Source organism: Vicugna pacos, chromosome 22 (assembly GCF_048564905.1).
Source record: "Vicugna pacos chromosome 22, VicPac4, whole genome shotgun sequence".
Classification (NCBI taxonomy): Eukaryota; Metazoa; Chordata; class Mammalia; order Artiodactyla; family Camelidae; genus Vicugna; species Vicugna pacos.
In genome coordinates, this window is record NC_133008.1 from 19,912,458 (window position 1) to 19,927,886 (window position 15,429).

The 15,429-nt window shown below is 41.5% G+C and overlaps 1 protein-coding gene across 2 annotated transcripts in view; it reads left to right on the forward strand.

Moving 5' to 3' along the window:
* Positions 1-5,795, forward strand: part of GABRB2 (gamma-aminobutyric acid type A receptor subunit beta2) — a 197,605-nt gene extending 191,810 nt beyond the window's left edge. For both annotated transcript variants that reach the window (XM_072947274.1, XM_072947275.1), the window contains one exon: positions 5,216-5,795. In XM_072947274.1, coding sequence (XP_072803375.1) covers positions 5,216-5,563 — 348 coding nt within the window. In that variant the 3' untranslated portion in view covers positions 5,564-5,795. The remainder of the gene's footprint in view (positions 1-5,215) is intronic.
* The last annotated feature ends 9,634 nt before the right edge of the window (positions 5,796-15,429 follow it).

The following is a 15,429-nucleotide window of genomic DNA, read 5'->3' on the forward strand; positions in this document are numbered from 1 at the left end:
TAGGAAGGACATCTGGGCAAGTCTGGAAAGCTTGGGGTGGAGACACAATTGTAAAGTTTAGCTAAATTCGTGTGACAGTGTCTGTTCCTTCCACTTCCTGGAATCTCATCAGCTAGGGACAGCCCGGTACGGAGAAGGCATTCCGAGTCAGGACTTAGAATTGGAGAAAGTGTCCTGATGGCCAATTGCGCGGTTTCATCATAGGAGCAAGATGAAGTACTGCTTGTTAACTGCTATCCCTAATTCTCAATGTTCTCATTGTTAAAATGAGAGTATTAATAGTAACAATGACTTCCTTATACATTATTGTCAAGATTAAACATTACAATTGTATAAGGGCTTTACCCAGTGCCTGCCTCCAGTACATAATGAATGGGCGTCACAGGTGTTCTCTGGCCGTGATCGCTGCTTTTCAACTGGGTGGTGCGGACTGTGATTAGAGCTTCAGCTTTCTCAGTGTTTCTCGAGGCCTCGGCTGCTGTTTTATGTAGTCCTAGCCCAGCAGACCAGTCGTTCTCCAAATGTGGGTCTCAGCCCAGCAGCCCAGCATCACTTGGGAACTCGTTAGAAACGCAGATTATCGAGCCTCGTCCCAGACCTCCTGACTCAGGAATTCTGGAAGTCGGGCACAGAGGTCTGTGTTTTAATAAGGCTTCCAGGGAATTCTGATGCATATTAAAGTTTGGGAGCCACAAAAATTATCATGCCTACCATATATATATTATACCTGCCTACTGTTACTCTACCCACCAAACCACCATCTGAGTCAAGTTTCCTTGGCTGATTTTAGGAGATTCTGGAGGCCATGTGGAATATTATTGCATTGAGATAATCATCAACAGACAGGAATGACTGTACAATTTTATTACTTATTAGTAGTAAGAATTTAATTAACTCATGTCATTTTTTCTGAACTTCAGTTTCCTGTCCTTGTAAAAATGGAAATATAGCCTCTTCTGCAATAATGCAGTAGGTACATCCCTCAAAAAAACAAAACAAAAAAAAAACTCGCATCCAAAATCATTGTCCCCCCCAAAAAAAAATTCAAAGGAGAAAATAAGGAAAGATAACTGCTGTTCAATTCCACATTCATAATTAAAAAGTTATTTTTCTTTAATTTAAACAATAAAAGTGATTAAAAATAAACTCTACAGATAGTTAACTATTATAAGCTAACCATAATAAAGTGAGATTTTCCCTTTTTATCATTTGAAATATGTGTAAAAGAGCCTGTTGAAACACATATAGAAAGCCTTTACCTTTGACCCTTGCTCCCAACACAGTTCACATCCTTTGATGGGAAAAGAGTAGGAAAGAGGACAAGGGGAAAACAGGAAAGTGCAGCCGGTTGACCAGCCAGCCATGAACCTCGGAGCTGCTAGGTGCTTTTGGTCCCAGCCAGAAGGATTGAAACCCAACACTGTTCTGCATACTGAAGATTATATATCTCTTAACATATTTCCCTACTTTCAATTTGAGTTGCGAAAACTTCTTACTACAGATGGAACATCTCAATTTCTTTCCTGCCCTGCCTATGTTATAGGGTTGTTGAGATACGTAAATGAGATGAATTATATCTCAGTTCAGATTCTTGGAGTCTCAAGTAATAGAAAATTCAACTCATGCTTAAGCATAAAGAGAGAGAGAGAGAGAGATGTATTCTCTTGCTTAACATCAGCAAGTTAGTTGTGTCTAGATACAGACACGGCGTCATCAGGTCATGGATTCTCCATTTCTCCCAAGGGTGGCTCTTTTTCCAGTTAGAATCCGCTCTTGCAGTTGAAGCATCTTAAAACGATTCAGTAGATTCCAGGCCACATACTTCTAAGTACAAATCCAGTGGAAGAGTTTGAGAGTCTTTCCTCTGGTGTGCCCATCTGAAGGCTCACTGGTCACGTGCCCATCACTGAAACCACCACCATGTCAGGATTGCTCTGACTGGCTCTCGGCGACACCAGCAGCACAGAAACTGAGTGGGGAAGTGGTGGTTCCTTAAATAGAATTGTTGCTAGTGGGGCTGATGAACATTGAAGCCACCGACGTTCACTCTGTTTACTTGGAAGCGTTGGCATTAACAGGACTTTACATTAGCTCTCATCTTTAGTGTTTAAGTCCAGACACTCTCCTCTACCCGTCATTAAGGAGAATTTTGCAGGCCTACCATCCGCGGAGAGGGTCTTCCTTTGTGAGCTGTAGAGTGCTGTGGGGGCTCGGGGCCACGGCTCCGCCTTAGCACGGCCGAGTGAGAGACCTGACTCCAGTTCCTGCTCTGCCACCTCTTCACTGTGTGGCTTGCGCTAAGTCTCTTCATCTTTCTGTGCCTTATTTCCTGAGCGTGCGATCACTGGGTATCCCAAGAACTACAGGGAAACTGAAAGGTCAATGCATAGAATGCTTAGTCCTGGCTGCTAGTTACTACTCACTGAGATCCCGTCTGTGGGATAAAAGCAGGGCGTCTGTCATGTGCGTAGTCCAGCGCACCATGGAAAATGCAGTTTCCGGATCTCAGGCACCTGAGCCTGCTGCTCCAGCAAGAGACCTGCGTAAATAAAAGTGGAAGCCTTGGAGCAGGGAAGGAGACTCAAGAAGCAGTCCCACGCGGTTCCAGTTTGCAGAATGGTGTCGCCAAATCAAATGTATCGCATTGACGACTCACAAAAAGGTTAAGTGAGGTGCTAAGTGTCACAGAATTAATTTCATACCATCGGCATTTATTTCTGGAGCACCTGCTGTGTACCAGGCACCATGCCAAGTGCTTGGGGATCCAAAAATAAGACAAACCTTGTGCAGAAAACCAGTCCTTCAGGGAAGGACTAGATGGGGTCCTTGGAGCAGGATCTCAGGGCTTCATGCCAATGTGCAGCCTAGTGAAACTCCTATCTGCCTGAACTCCTCCATGTCTTTGGTAACTGGGAAATGAATTTAGAAATGAAGATGGTTATACTTTACCCTTCTCCACAGCTTCATGATTATGGGTAAGAATTTTCTGGAAAAAAATTTTTTTTTCGATCAAGTTAATTATTAACCTTAATTGAGACTGTACACGCAGTCGTGTTTTGAGGCTGAAGTATACTAATGTGCCAGTGAGCAGTGGCCATTCATAAACTGATACAGACGTTCAGTACTCCTCACCCACCCACCGCTCTCCCACCTCAGCCTGGGACCAAGACTCACGTCAGGGAGCTGTATTCCTGTGTTTTCTTCTAGAAGTTTCATGGTTTCGAGTCTTGTGGTCTTTCATCCATTTTCAGTTAAATGGTACAGCCGCTGTGGAAAACAGTATGGCAGCTCTTCAGAAAATTAAAAATAGAATTACCATCTGATCCTGCAGTCCCGCTTCTGAGAATATATCCAAAGGAAACAAAATACTAACTCAGAGATATCTGCACCCCTGTGTTCATAGCAGTATTATTTACAATAGCCAAGACATGGAAACTACCTAAGTATCCACCTACAGATGAATAGGTAAAGAAGCCGTGGTATGTATGTATGTATATGTGTATATACACACATACACACACATATACATACATACAATGGAATATTATTCAGTCATAAAAAATGAGGAAATCCTGCCATTTGTGACAGTATGGATGGACCTTGAAGGCATGATGCTAAGTGAAATAAATTAGATAGAGAAAGATAAATACTGTATGATCTTACTTACATGTGGCATCTTTAAAAAAAAAAAAAAAAGAAAAGAAAAACTCATAGAAAAAGAGACCAAAAGAGATCAGACTTGTGGTTATCAGAATTGGAGGGTGTAAGAAGGGGAAACTGAAGGAAGGCTGTCAAAAAGTACAAACATTTAGTTATAAGATAAATAATTACTAGGAATGCAGTCTACAACGTGATGACTGCAGCTAGCAGAGCTCAAGGATATAATAGGAAAGTTAACAGAGTAAATCCTAGGAGTTCTCATTACAATTTTTCCCTTTTTTTTGTTGTTGTTGTTGTATCTATATGAAAAAGTGGGTGTTAGCTGAACCTTTTGTGGCAGTCATTTCATGATAAATGTAAATCAGACCATCATGCCATGAGGCTTAAAATTGTAAAGTGATAATATGTCAATTATTTCTCAGTAAAACTGGAAACCATCAAAAGATAGAAAAATTGATAAGCTATTAAAAAGGATTGATAATCAATATATTCTGAGTCTTCACAAAAATAAATATACTCTGTTATTAGTAAGAGTTTGTTGCAGTTAGTTTTCATTGATTGAAGCATTTGAGGCCTCTTAAAAAATAAGACACACAGATCTTCTCATCCATAATCAAAACAAAAAACATTCTGTAATCAGTTCATTTGGGGGATCATAATGTCAGTATTCATTCTTTACTTTTAACTTTGCTGAGAAGAAATCATCCAGGAGGAAAAAAAGGGTCACTCTATCTGCACGGTCACCTAATTCTACTCCCTGGGCCCAGAATGCAACTCAACACAGACAATGCTGGGCTAAGTCTTAAATCCCGCCTGCTTCCCCTCCTTTGCAAGTCAGTTTCTCCCTCCACCACCCACAGTCTGTTCACCTGTTATTTTCAAGTTCCTTGTCCTAAATTCTGCTGCATTTTGGCAAGCTGCGTGTTGCCTGCATTTTTATTGTCCAGAACTCTTCCTTTACCCTGTTTATATTGACACTGCAAACGCAAAGTGACATCTTGTAACTGTGGGCATGAAGCATCAACTGAGTGAAGTTATAAAAAAAAAAAGCTGTTTCTGGCATTTTTATCAAGTGCTTATTTAATAAATGTTTCCTACTGTTTTTACTTCAAGTTTGATCGGGAATTCATCTACAATTAGGCTACTGTTGTATGCACAATTCAGCAATTTATCTCCTAACACTCTTGCATACCTAGTACAGTTTAATTTTGTATGTATTTGCATCAAGACTGTAACTGCTTTGGAGGGGGTCGTGCCTTCCATTTCTCTGCATGCCCTAAGTAGAAACCATGAAAATGGTCCCAGCAACAGTATATTAAGCTGTTACATCATGACAGCTTTCCTCTAGGACTGGATTGTCATACCATTAAAAAGAGGAAGCAAGTGAAACTCACACTGTTTCGAGAGGCAGATTCAAATTCAGATGCTGTCATCTCAAAGCCAGTTCTCTCAACCACCGCGATAAATATCTAAACTACCCGTCACAGTGCCCTGTGTAACCATCACCAATAAAGGCTTGTTTCTGAATGTCTTGTTCAATTCTTCTCCCCTGCAGATGGACCCCCATGAGAACATCTTACTGAGCACTCTCGAGATAAAGAATGAAATGGCCACCTCCGAGGCCGTGATAGGACTCGGAGACCCCAGGAGCACCATGCTGGCCTACGATGCCTCCAGCATTCAGTATCGGAAAGCCGGGTTGCCCAGGCATAGTTTTGGCCGCAATGCCCTGGAGCGGCACGTGGCCCAGAAGAAGAGCCGCCTGCGGAGACGCGCCTCCCAGCTGAAAATCACCATCCCCGACTTGACTGATGTGAACGCCATAGACCGGTGGTCCCGCATCTTCTTCCCAGTGGTTTTCTCCTTCTTCAACATCGTCTATTGGCTTTATTATGTGAACTAAAACATGGCCTCCCGTGGGAAGCAAGGACTAGACTCCTCCTTAAACCAGTTGTCCAGCCTGACGTAGAACGTGGAAAACACATCAATCCAGGACAAAAGTGATGCTAAAATACCTTAGTTGCTGGCCTATCCTGTGGTCCATTTCATACCATTTGGGTTGCTTCTGCTAAGTCATGGAGACACTAAGGTCCTTGTGGTTTTCCAGTTAAAAAATGCGAGCGATTTGTACACGTGCTGGCAAGACTGAGTCTGAGTGTTCCACTTTATCTGCTTAGTCCACAGCCTGTACCGAGGGGAATCACTGAGAAGATATTCTAGAAGGCTTAGTAGCATCCTCAGTCATTTTGCTGAGAAGTGGTCGTACCCAGGGACTCCCCATCTTCATCCCCCAAGGTTGGCATGCTCTTGAGATGGCTCTGTGCGTGTGGAGCATGGTCTGCGGTGCCATGCAGACATGCTTACTGAAGATGGTCTGTGTCTGTCTTACTAAGATGACCATGGTGCCATGGGAAGTTAATTCCCACCGGACTCTAGAAGGTTCTTGTGTAATTCAAACAGGATAGGGAGAGTCAAGACAGAGACTCAGGAAACCTGTTTGGCCAGTCTCTTATTTGCTTGAGAATGAGACTCAACTACAACGTCTTCCATTTTGACATTTAGAGACGGGGAGACTCCTGAGCATTGTCACACGTGGTAGCCAAAGACATTTTTCTAAAAGGCTATTTCCTAGGCGGTTAAAATGAGAGTTAATAACCCAGTGCAGAGCGGAATTCCAGACGCGACTGTTGTGACAAAATTAAAGCAAGGGAGCAACACGACCCTTACCAACCCCTTGCAGCATGTGGTCTGCGCTAGTGCGTTCAGTGGCAGAAGGGAGCGAGAGAGAGGGCTTTTTCCTCCAAATGCACAAGCTTCTGACAGCATACCTAAAGAGGCTTTTCTAGTTTATCTCATCAAAAGACAGCCCTAAAATAGAAAAGTTAGCGGAATTAGAAGTATCTTAGGTTACACTGGGAGTCGTTCAAATATGTGAATACACAGCACAGACAAAGCTAGCAAGCAGGAGGCGTCTCAGTCTGAGCTCTCTCTGCAACATTTTCCTACAGTTTATTTCCGAATTTAATAGGATATTTCTACAGAAGGATTTGTTCGTTTCTTTAGAGGATTCCTGGTCTTTTCCAGTTTTTCATGCGTCTGAAATTCTGATTATATTCTTAGGAGCCAGGTAAAGTAAGGCTTTGGAGAGACTGAGAGAACCATCTTTCCTCATAGGCAGTGACGTTCACCTATATTATCTTCCATAGCAAACAGGACTGCAGAGATTATGTGCACAAATGGAGTTAGTTTGTGAGTTTGTCAGGTCTGATTTTTTAAGAGTGCTTTCATTGTGTGTGTTGCAATCTGCCTAATCAAAAAAAAAAAAAGGAAAAGTCACGGAAAATAGGATAACAGCAAAGCCACATTAGCGCGATGAATGTTCTGAGCCTCAGTTGATACTGCAGAAAAATACATAGCTGATGATCAGGCAGGCACGAGGTGGTGTTTTGACTCAACTTTTCAATTATGTCATTGTGCGTCTTTCTATACTGATTGGACATAGGCATTCGTATGTTGGACAGGAAAGAGAATAAGCTAGTATATTTTATTTCTGTCAATGTGAGGTTCATATTTGCCTTTCTTGGAGAAAATAGTGAATTGCTCATTTTTCCTGGAAGTTTGATTTGATTGCACTTTTTCTTGGAGGGTGACTTTGCTATTTCTATTTACAAAACAAACAAAAAAAAAACGCTTCTTTTCAGAGTAACACCCCTAACTGTGCATAGTAGCCAAGGCCAGTATCTGCCTGTGGATAAAATGTATGTTTTCTTCCCCTGGTGATTCAGCAGTTTGGAATATGATAAAGTCCTGCTGCCTTTCTACTCCCACTATCAGAGTTAAAAAAAAAAAGGATTTAGCATCCAGCTTTCTGAATTTGCCCCCAGGATGGGAATATATTTTTTTTTCACCAGCATAGGAAACTCTGGCCCTTATTCTTTGATTATACACTTGAACACCTCTGAATATGATCTTTGGGCAGAATCCAACTGACATTCTGCCCCTGGGCTCAGAGCAGAGATTCCTCAAGTTTCTCCAGGGACACACTTTTCCTTGGGCAATCATTTTGGAACATCACACTATAAAAGTGCCTGCCCCTTGTTGCCAGGGGTTAAAGTTTGAGTAGCATATATCAGGAAGGAGCAAATGGATAACTCAGGTGCACAACTCCAAAATGCCATTCTGGAAAGGTTTTTCTAGAGATAACCCAGAGCTCAAGTCTAGAAGTGGGCTCTGATTTGCAATTATCATAAAAGCCATACAAATACTTGATGTCGTCATTTATGGTTAACCACACAAAGTTGATGTCCAAGGAAGGCAACGGAGAAATCTAGATCAAAGTGGAGAGGAGCAGCTTCGCAGCATGAGCCTCAAAAGCATATGACCGGCGATTCATTTCTGCTCGTAGTGATAAGAAGATTCTAGGGAGAAGGAGAAAAATAGGACCTTGGAACAAATGTCCTTGAGCGAAATCCACATATTGGCATTCAATAACCACATAGGTAGAAAAAACTGACTCATCCTGCCCAGAGATGATGGTAGACATAGAACTTATTCTTAAACTCTATTTTTATTGTAGTTGAATTGGCTTGTAGTCATCAAATTGGGGGCGGGCCAGGGAGGGGTGCTAGATCTTTTAAGTCTTCAAAAAGACCAGTCAGCTCGATACCCAGTGGTTACATTTAAGGACCACAAAAGTGTGTCTTGGCCGTTCTGAGATGGTGTAACTATCAGTTTATACACAGATGTATAGTTTTTCTTTTCATTATAAAACAGCCAGATAGCCAGCAATTAAGGTGTTTTTTCATCTTTGTGAAATTCATAGGCAAATTCTGACTCTAAAATGCACAGTCTAAATGAAATCCTTGATCTCAATCTGTATATATATATTGTACATGACTGCTAGTAGGTACGAAATGCACTTGCAGAATCGAAAACTCATGCAACATACTCAAGTGTTTGCATAAGGAATGTTACAATTCTTTCTACTGCAATTTAATAACAGGGGAAAAGACTTAAGCAGTGCCATCTAGACCTTTTCTCATTTCTTCAAAAGCAGTGCTAAGTGAAAATAACAATAATAATAAAAATGGTGTAGAAACCAAAAGACTTTACATTCTAGCATTAGGAACACACACACACACAAACCTGTCAGCTTACAAAAGCACAACACATAGAGAAAGTTCAGCGGAATGCAGCATGGGGAGATGAATTATGTTCCTTTTAAGCAAGACCTGCATTAAATTGGCAATGAAGACAATTTCCATTTTCAATAGGTAACTGCGTTCCCGTTTTATGATTAAATTCTTACTCAACCACAAAAACAGCCAACAAACAATAGGTCTTACAACATATCTACATGTATATATGTGTATATATAGATCCGTATAAACATACATATATATGCATTCATATGTTGGGAAACAAAAGGAATAAGCTAATATGTTTTATTTCCTTTCCTTCCTTAAACCAGTAGATAAATATTTTTAATTTGGCAACCAACAGATCAACATACTGAAACAAGTGATACAGGGTACTGAGCACTTCTCTATCAGTAAATCGATGCCTACCATTCTTGGGAACCACTGCGCAGTCGGACACTAATAGTACTGTACCTCAGAACATGAAACCAACTAGTTCTCTCATTGCTTGTCTACCTGTTCTCTTTTTCAAGGAAACAAATAGCATTGTCTGTTGGTGATTGAAAAACAGAAATGTCTTAAGAAAACAAAAATGATAACAAAAAAAAAAATTCCTCCTCGGAGGAGGGAAAAAAAAAATTATGAAACCCCACCATGTTGGTTAGGGCAAATACTCTCAGCTGTAGCAATCATGCCATTTTGCTAAGTGTACAGAGTACGTGTAATGTGCGCAACCGTAACTTTCACTGGGCGTGTGTAAATATTGAAACAGATTTCTTAAATATTTTTAACTCCTAATTTGTATTTTATGGTAAGGCAACGTGCTCATTCTGTTTATGGTTTAAGTTGATGTGTTATTATGTAAATAACTAAACATGCTGTAAATGAATAGTCCATAGATAACAAATAATGATTTTAGTTTTTTTTTTCCCTTGATTTGTATTTATTTTTTACTAAGTACGGTTACTGCCGTGCCCCAGCAGAGTCATTTAAACACCCTTTTGCATACATGGTTTGCGATCCCAGATAGAAGGGTTTCTATTTGCTATCACACACACACTGACACACAGACACACACTCAGAGACTTCCACTTGGCTGCTCAGTCTCCCACTCTTGCCCCCTCCGTGGGAAATACTGTAGTGTTCATGTTGTCAAAGTGACACCCAAGAGAGAGCCTTAGAAATAGCAACTGGGAAAAGCAGGAATGAGCATTGCTCGCTTGATAGAGTTTTTTATGCGTAAGTATTCAAGAAACCAAAGGTCATAAATCTCAGTGTTCAAAGAATGGAAGTTGATACTGATGACACTACAGGAACTAAAAATGCTTATTATTCATACCTACTCCAGAAATGTGTTCCACACAATCCATAGGGAAAACTCTTTCTTTTTAATAGTAGCCTTTTTGTCCTTAGATAGTATTATTCCTTTCAACCAAAGACTCCAGAATTAAAAAACAAAAAAAAAAAGGAAAAAGGAGGGGAAATGGGGGTGGGGGGGAGACACTGCTTCACACCAAAGGTTTAAAAAACATTTTTCAAATACACTAGGAACATTGTAAAAACAAAAAATGGTAAGGAGCCAACAGAATGCTAATTAAGATACTGCCCTAAAGAAATCATTTAAGAAAAAAAAAAAGCACTCTACAATATCTATTAGCTATTTGGAAATTGAAGTAAAACATCTCTGTAGATATATAGATATAGATACAAAATGCTGACATCAGATTTTAACTTGCTTCAAAAATTTGTTTTGCAATAAAGATAAATATGATCCAAAAGTGAAGAAAAGTGAAACTTTTGTGTTTTTTAACTTTAAAGCCAAATGGCTCTCTCCTGTCACATGTCCAGTAATCGGACGCCCACGTGTGTGTCCTGGCACATTCTGAAGCAAGTTGACAGTTCCACCAGCTTGTATCTTTCTCTCTTTAGTTCAGTAATCTGACTTCACCTATGGTCATTTTAAACACATGAATTCAAACAAAGTTGAAAATAATTTAAATTCCATAATATTTTTTTAAAATTTTTATTTGCATGGGTGTTTAAATAGTTCTGTTACCATGACTGTCCCTGCACAGTTCTGAACTGTCCTTTTATAAAAGTGACATTCTAGTTTCTTCACAATGTAGTGATTATCAGCCTTACTAATTACCTTGTAGCCTTTGTTAATATGCACATAATGCACATTTTCCAGTGGCTAGAAAATGCAAAACACCAGTGGGTATCATTGCATCTACCTTCATGTCTTTCTAAAAACAGGACTACAAAAATCTCTGGGATACGTGAGGTAGTATCAAATGAGGATTATCAATGAGTAGCACATAAGAATTATTTTCTTGAATTTAAACTTACTACAACCAGTTTCAGCATGTAAATATATAATAATGTTGGCTAGTGTGTAATTCTTGAACTAAGAAGTATAAATAAAACTTTAAAAGATGTGTGTATGTGTGATTTCATTGGGCTCAGAAATTTTTTGATCTATTAATATGAGTTTGTAGAATGTAGCTTTTGCATCAAGCAATGAAAAATTTAGGAGCTCGGGATCTGTGGTGGGACCAACTTGAGTTTGAGCCGTGACTTGTCACCTGTCAGGTGTATGATTGTGCATCTACTTAAAACATCTGACTCTCGGTTTTCTTATCTGAAGTAAAGATACCATTGTACCTCCTTCGTAGGGTGTTACACAGATGAAATGAAATAATCCATAAGAAATCCTTAGCGTGGTCCAAGATACACATTAAGTGATGTCAACAGTACGCACTATTGTTGCTGTTGTTAATTATAAGCACTGCAAGACTAGTCAGGAAGTGTAACACAAATTCTATTGTGAATCTAAAAGTTCATAGTAATTATTGAATGTTCTTAGGTATTTTACATTAAGACTAATTAATGAAGAACTTGGCTTCAATCGGGAAAACACGATGAACATAATGTACTCAGTCATATAACATTCACCATGTATCTGCTGAAGACATTACCCTAAGTACTTGACAGATTGAATACTTATTTAGTCCTTACCATATTCCTAAAAGTAGAGGAAACTCAAGATCAGAAAGAGTAAGTGCCTCATCCATCAGAGTGGAAGAACTTGGATTCTTACCCAGGCTGGACTCATGCCCCCAAAATCCTTGCAAGTTCTTTCCACATCATCATCAGAAGCACATGACCAGATGTGTTCAATTCTCATTCATTTTGGCCATTTCCTAAGAAACATTTGCTGAGAGCCTGCCATCTGCCAGTCCTTGTGCTGGTGCTGGGATAACAGAGTTTAGGCTCACGAGACCCCCGCCCTCTTGGATCATAGGGCAGCTCTCCCACGCACAGGAACTCTCCTGAGGCCAGCGAGTTAGTTGGTGATCAGCCTAGTGTCTTTCACTCTTAACGACTTTAGAATGTCCAAACAGCACTCCACAGACTGGCAACCCCAGCAAGGCAGCCTGTTGGGACAAAATTGTCCAATAACATCATGATTAAAAGGAGCTATGGCTACAAGGAGTCACACCACTGAAAAAGACTCACCTATGGTAAAGACTCAGCTCTTGTCAGCACGCACTACCAATGGGAAATCATATAATCTAGAAACGTACAACTCTTATGTTTGCACTTGACATCCTTCATGGTAAGTTTCAACACTTCTGTCCAGCAGAAAGAACACATCTATGCTCGGACCCATGAACACGTTCACATAACTGGTGGTGTCTGTGTGTGTGCACGTGCATGTGTGGGTGGAGGGATGGCGAGACCCAACAGGAAATGCTACCGTAGGTGGCGTTCATAGTCTGTTACTAGAGAACATTCTCCGATACTTCCACCCAAAAGAACTGATCAACTGGTAATGGAAAAGCACTCCCAGTCATATTCCAACTACTACAATTTCCTAAAGTGTACCCTTTAGAGATCCTTACTCTCTTCTGAAATGTGCTCTAATTACGATATATCACATGACATTATACATACAGAATATTTCTCTAAATATTTCTCTAACCCACCTCCCAGAATAAAACCAGTTGAATGAGAATAATTCTCAGGGATGACAGTAGGCACAGTCAGTCCATAATCCTTGATTTCCTAAAGCAGACAGCATCAAAATAAATACACCTTTGTCTCCTAAAATCTCTGTCTGAGCATCGGCCAACGTGCAGCCCTCTCCCGCCTTTCCCAGCACAGCATCACCCCCACCATGTGGACTAGAACCAAGGAATGATCGTGGAAGGACAAGTTCCAGACAAGCCCCAGACAGTTAGGCTCCTTTGGCGGATCTTCTGATCAGTGTCTTGATTGGTGCCTGTTCTGATCTCTTCTTCTGTTTCAGGTAGCTGGCTAGGTCATTGGTATTTATTTGTATATTTATCTTTTCGTTTCAGAGGTTTTTATTGGCCAAAAAGGAAATGCTGCTGGAAGATGCTCAGAGATAATGCTTAGTGTCCCACAAGTACTGAAGAGAGTGGGTGCCTTTCCGGGTAAGCAGAGAGGCGGGGAATGTTGTCTCCTAGACGGGGAGGGAGAAGAACAGCAGGTTCCATGGAAGGAGAGACGTGCATACTCTTTAGCGGTGACCTGGGGAAGCGGCAGACCTCAAAGCAGATGGCACCCGGGAGCTTAGGGGGCCAGCCCTTGGCATTACCCAATGCGTGCCTCTGAAGTGACAGAGTCTTTGATCACAGTGAAAGACTCAAACAGACTGGCGCATTGCAGGGGAAAAGAAATGTGGGTTTTCCTCTACAGCTGCATGTAAGATATTAGATTCATCCCTGAGCTCCCACCTGGGACCCAGTGGGTCCTTGGTCCCTCCACCCCAGAAAGTGCTGTGAGAAGCAATAGAATGAATTTGGTATTAGATCAGTAATACACTGTTTCTAGTAATAGGTATCCAGAAAGGGGGCGGGTGGGGAGCAGGGCAGGGGGCGTGATCGTTGGCTCCAGTTCTGAAAGTTAGAAGGCTAACAAGAGATATGAAATTTGGTTAGAGAATTGACATATGGTAAATCTTACATCTTGGAAACTCAAATGTGTACACAGGGCTTAATGGAATCATGTAACAAGTAACATGGGCTTGGTGTAATACAATAGGGAGTGGTGGGGACTGTGGGCAACTGGGGAGGACAAACTCTATCTAAAGAGGCAGCCACTACTGAGCCCCATCCACTTGTTGTCTTGAGGAATTGCAAGCGCAGTGTTGCCAGATGAATCTGAGAATTCAAGAAACCCCCAAAGCACTGCCCCTTTTGCTTTCTGGGTAAGTACAGTAGGGCAGAGAGACACAGAAACTTCCATGTTTCTTGTGCCAAAAAGCCCACCCTGACGTTCCATAGCTGTCAGCCTCAAGCTGAGGTTGAGGAAGGAGCATGGGATAAGCAACATGAGGCTGCATGTAGACTGAACAGGCTTCTAGGCCATCAGAACTGTGGCAAAATCAGTGTTCTTCCCTTTCCTGGAGGCTGACACTGGATAAATTATAAGAAAGGAAAATGGTACTTCTTTCAAAACAGAAAGTAGAGAAACTCTTTTGGCATAAACAGGCCCAGAAAATTGCCAGCAGAAGTCTTCACAATGTGAACCGTCTGGGGACTCTTAGATCACTCCCTGGGAGGACCTCTGTCTCTCTCCCCTACCCTTGGGCTCAAAGCCACTCATTGCCCCCCGCCTCGACACTTCCTGGGCCCACCCAGCAGGCAAGCGGACCTGACTGGAGAGTAAGAAAAAGTCACCTGAGCAGGGATTTTGGAGACAAGCAAAGAATTATGAAGGGGTAAAAAACTGTTGAGAGAGCAACGAAGAGAAGAAAAGGGAAGGCAGGGGCGGAAGCTCCAGGGCACTGTATCACTGATGGAGGGGAGGGGGTCATGGACTCAAGGATTCTCAGCTGTATCCAGAGACGAAGCGTGGGCACAGGTAGGCTGGGCGATGAAAGCGACCCACAGATTTCCACCCACAGATTCCCACCTCCCCAAAGCCCCTATGCAGCCTGGAGTTTAGTGAATGAATCTGAAAGCGAAGAACTAATAAAAAGTTATCCGAGGGCAGGGGACGGTATAGCTCAGTGGTTGAGCATGTGTTTAGCATGCACAAGGTCCTGGGTTCAATCCCCAGTACCTCTATTTAAAAATAAATTAATTAATATTAAAATTAAACCTTATCAAGAAATTTCTGAGGTGAAGCAGCAATGGTAGGAGAGGGGAACTGTAAGTGAATTAGGAAAGTGGATTTTCCTAGTCTCAATAATAAAAATGTATATGGTTGATGAACAGAAGCTCAGAAACCACCAATCCATAGTATTAAGCAGAGGAAACTGGTCCTACCATTGGTGTCTTGGGAAAGGAGAGAAGGAGGAAGAAAGGGAAGGAAGGGTACAGGACAAACAAAGGGAAGAAGGGAAGAAGAACTTTAGAAATGCTGTCAGCACCTGACACGCCCCCGCCTCCCAGAATGTGACACGAATTTCATTCTCTACACAAACTGTGTGGGGTGTGAACTCTTGCCGTGTTGCAGAGGTCATGAAATGGCAGAGTGGTGTTGCACCCAGAGCTGGCCAGCTCCAAATGCCGTGCCCTCAACCCCATTCCTTTGCTGCTGCCTCAGGTTAGCTTTTGGAGACAGAGCATCTTTAAGAGTAAAACTGGAAACATGGGGA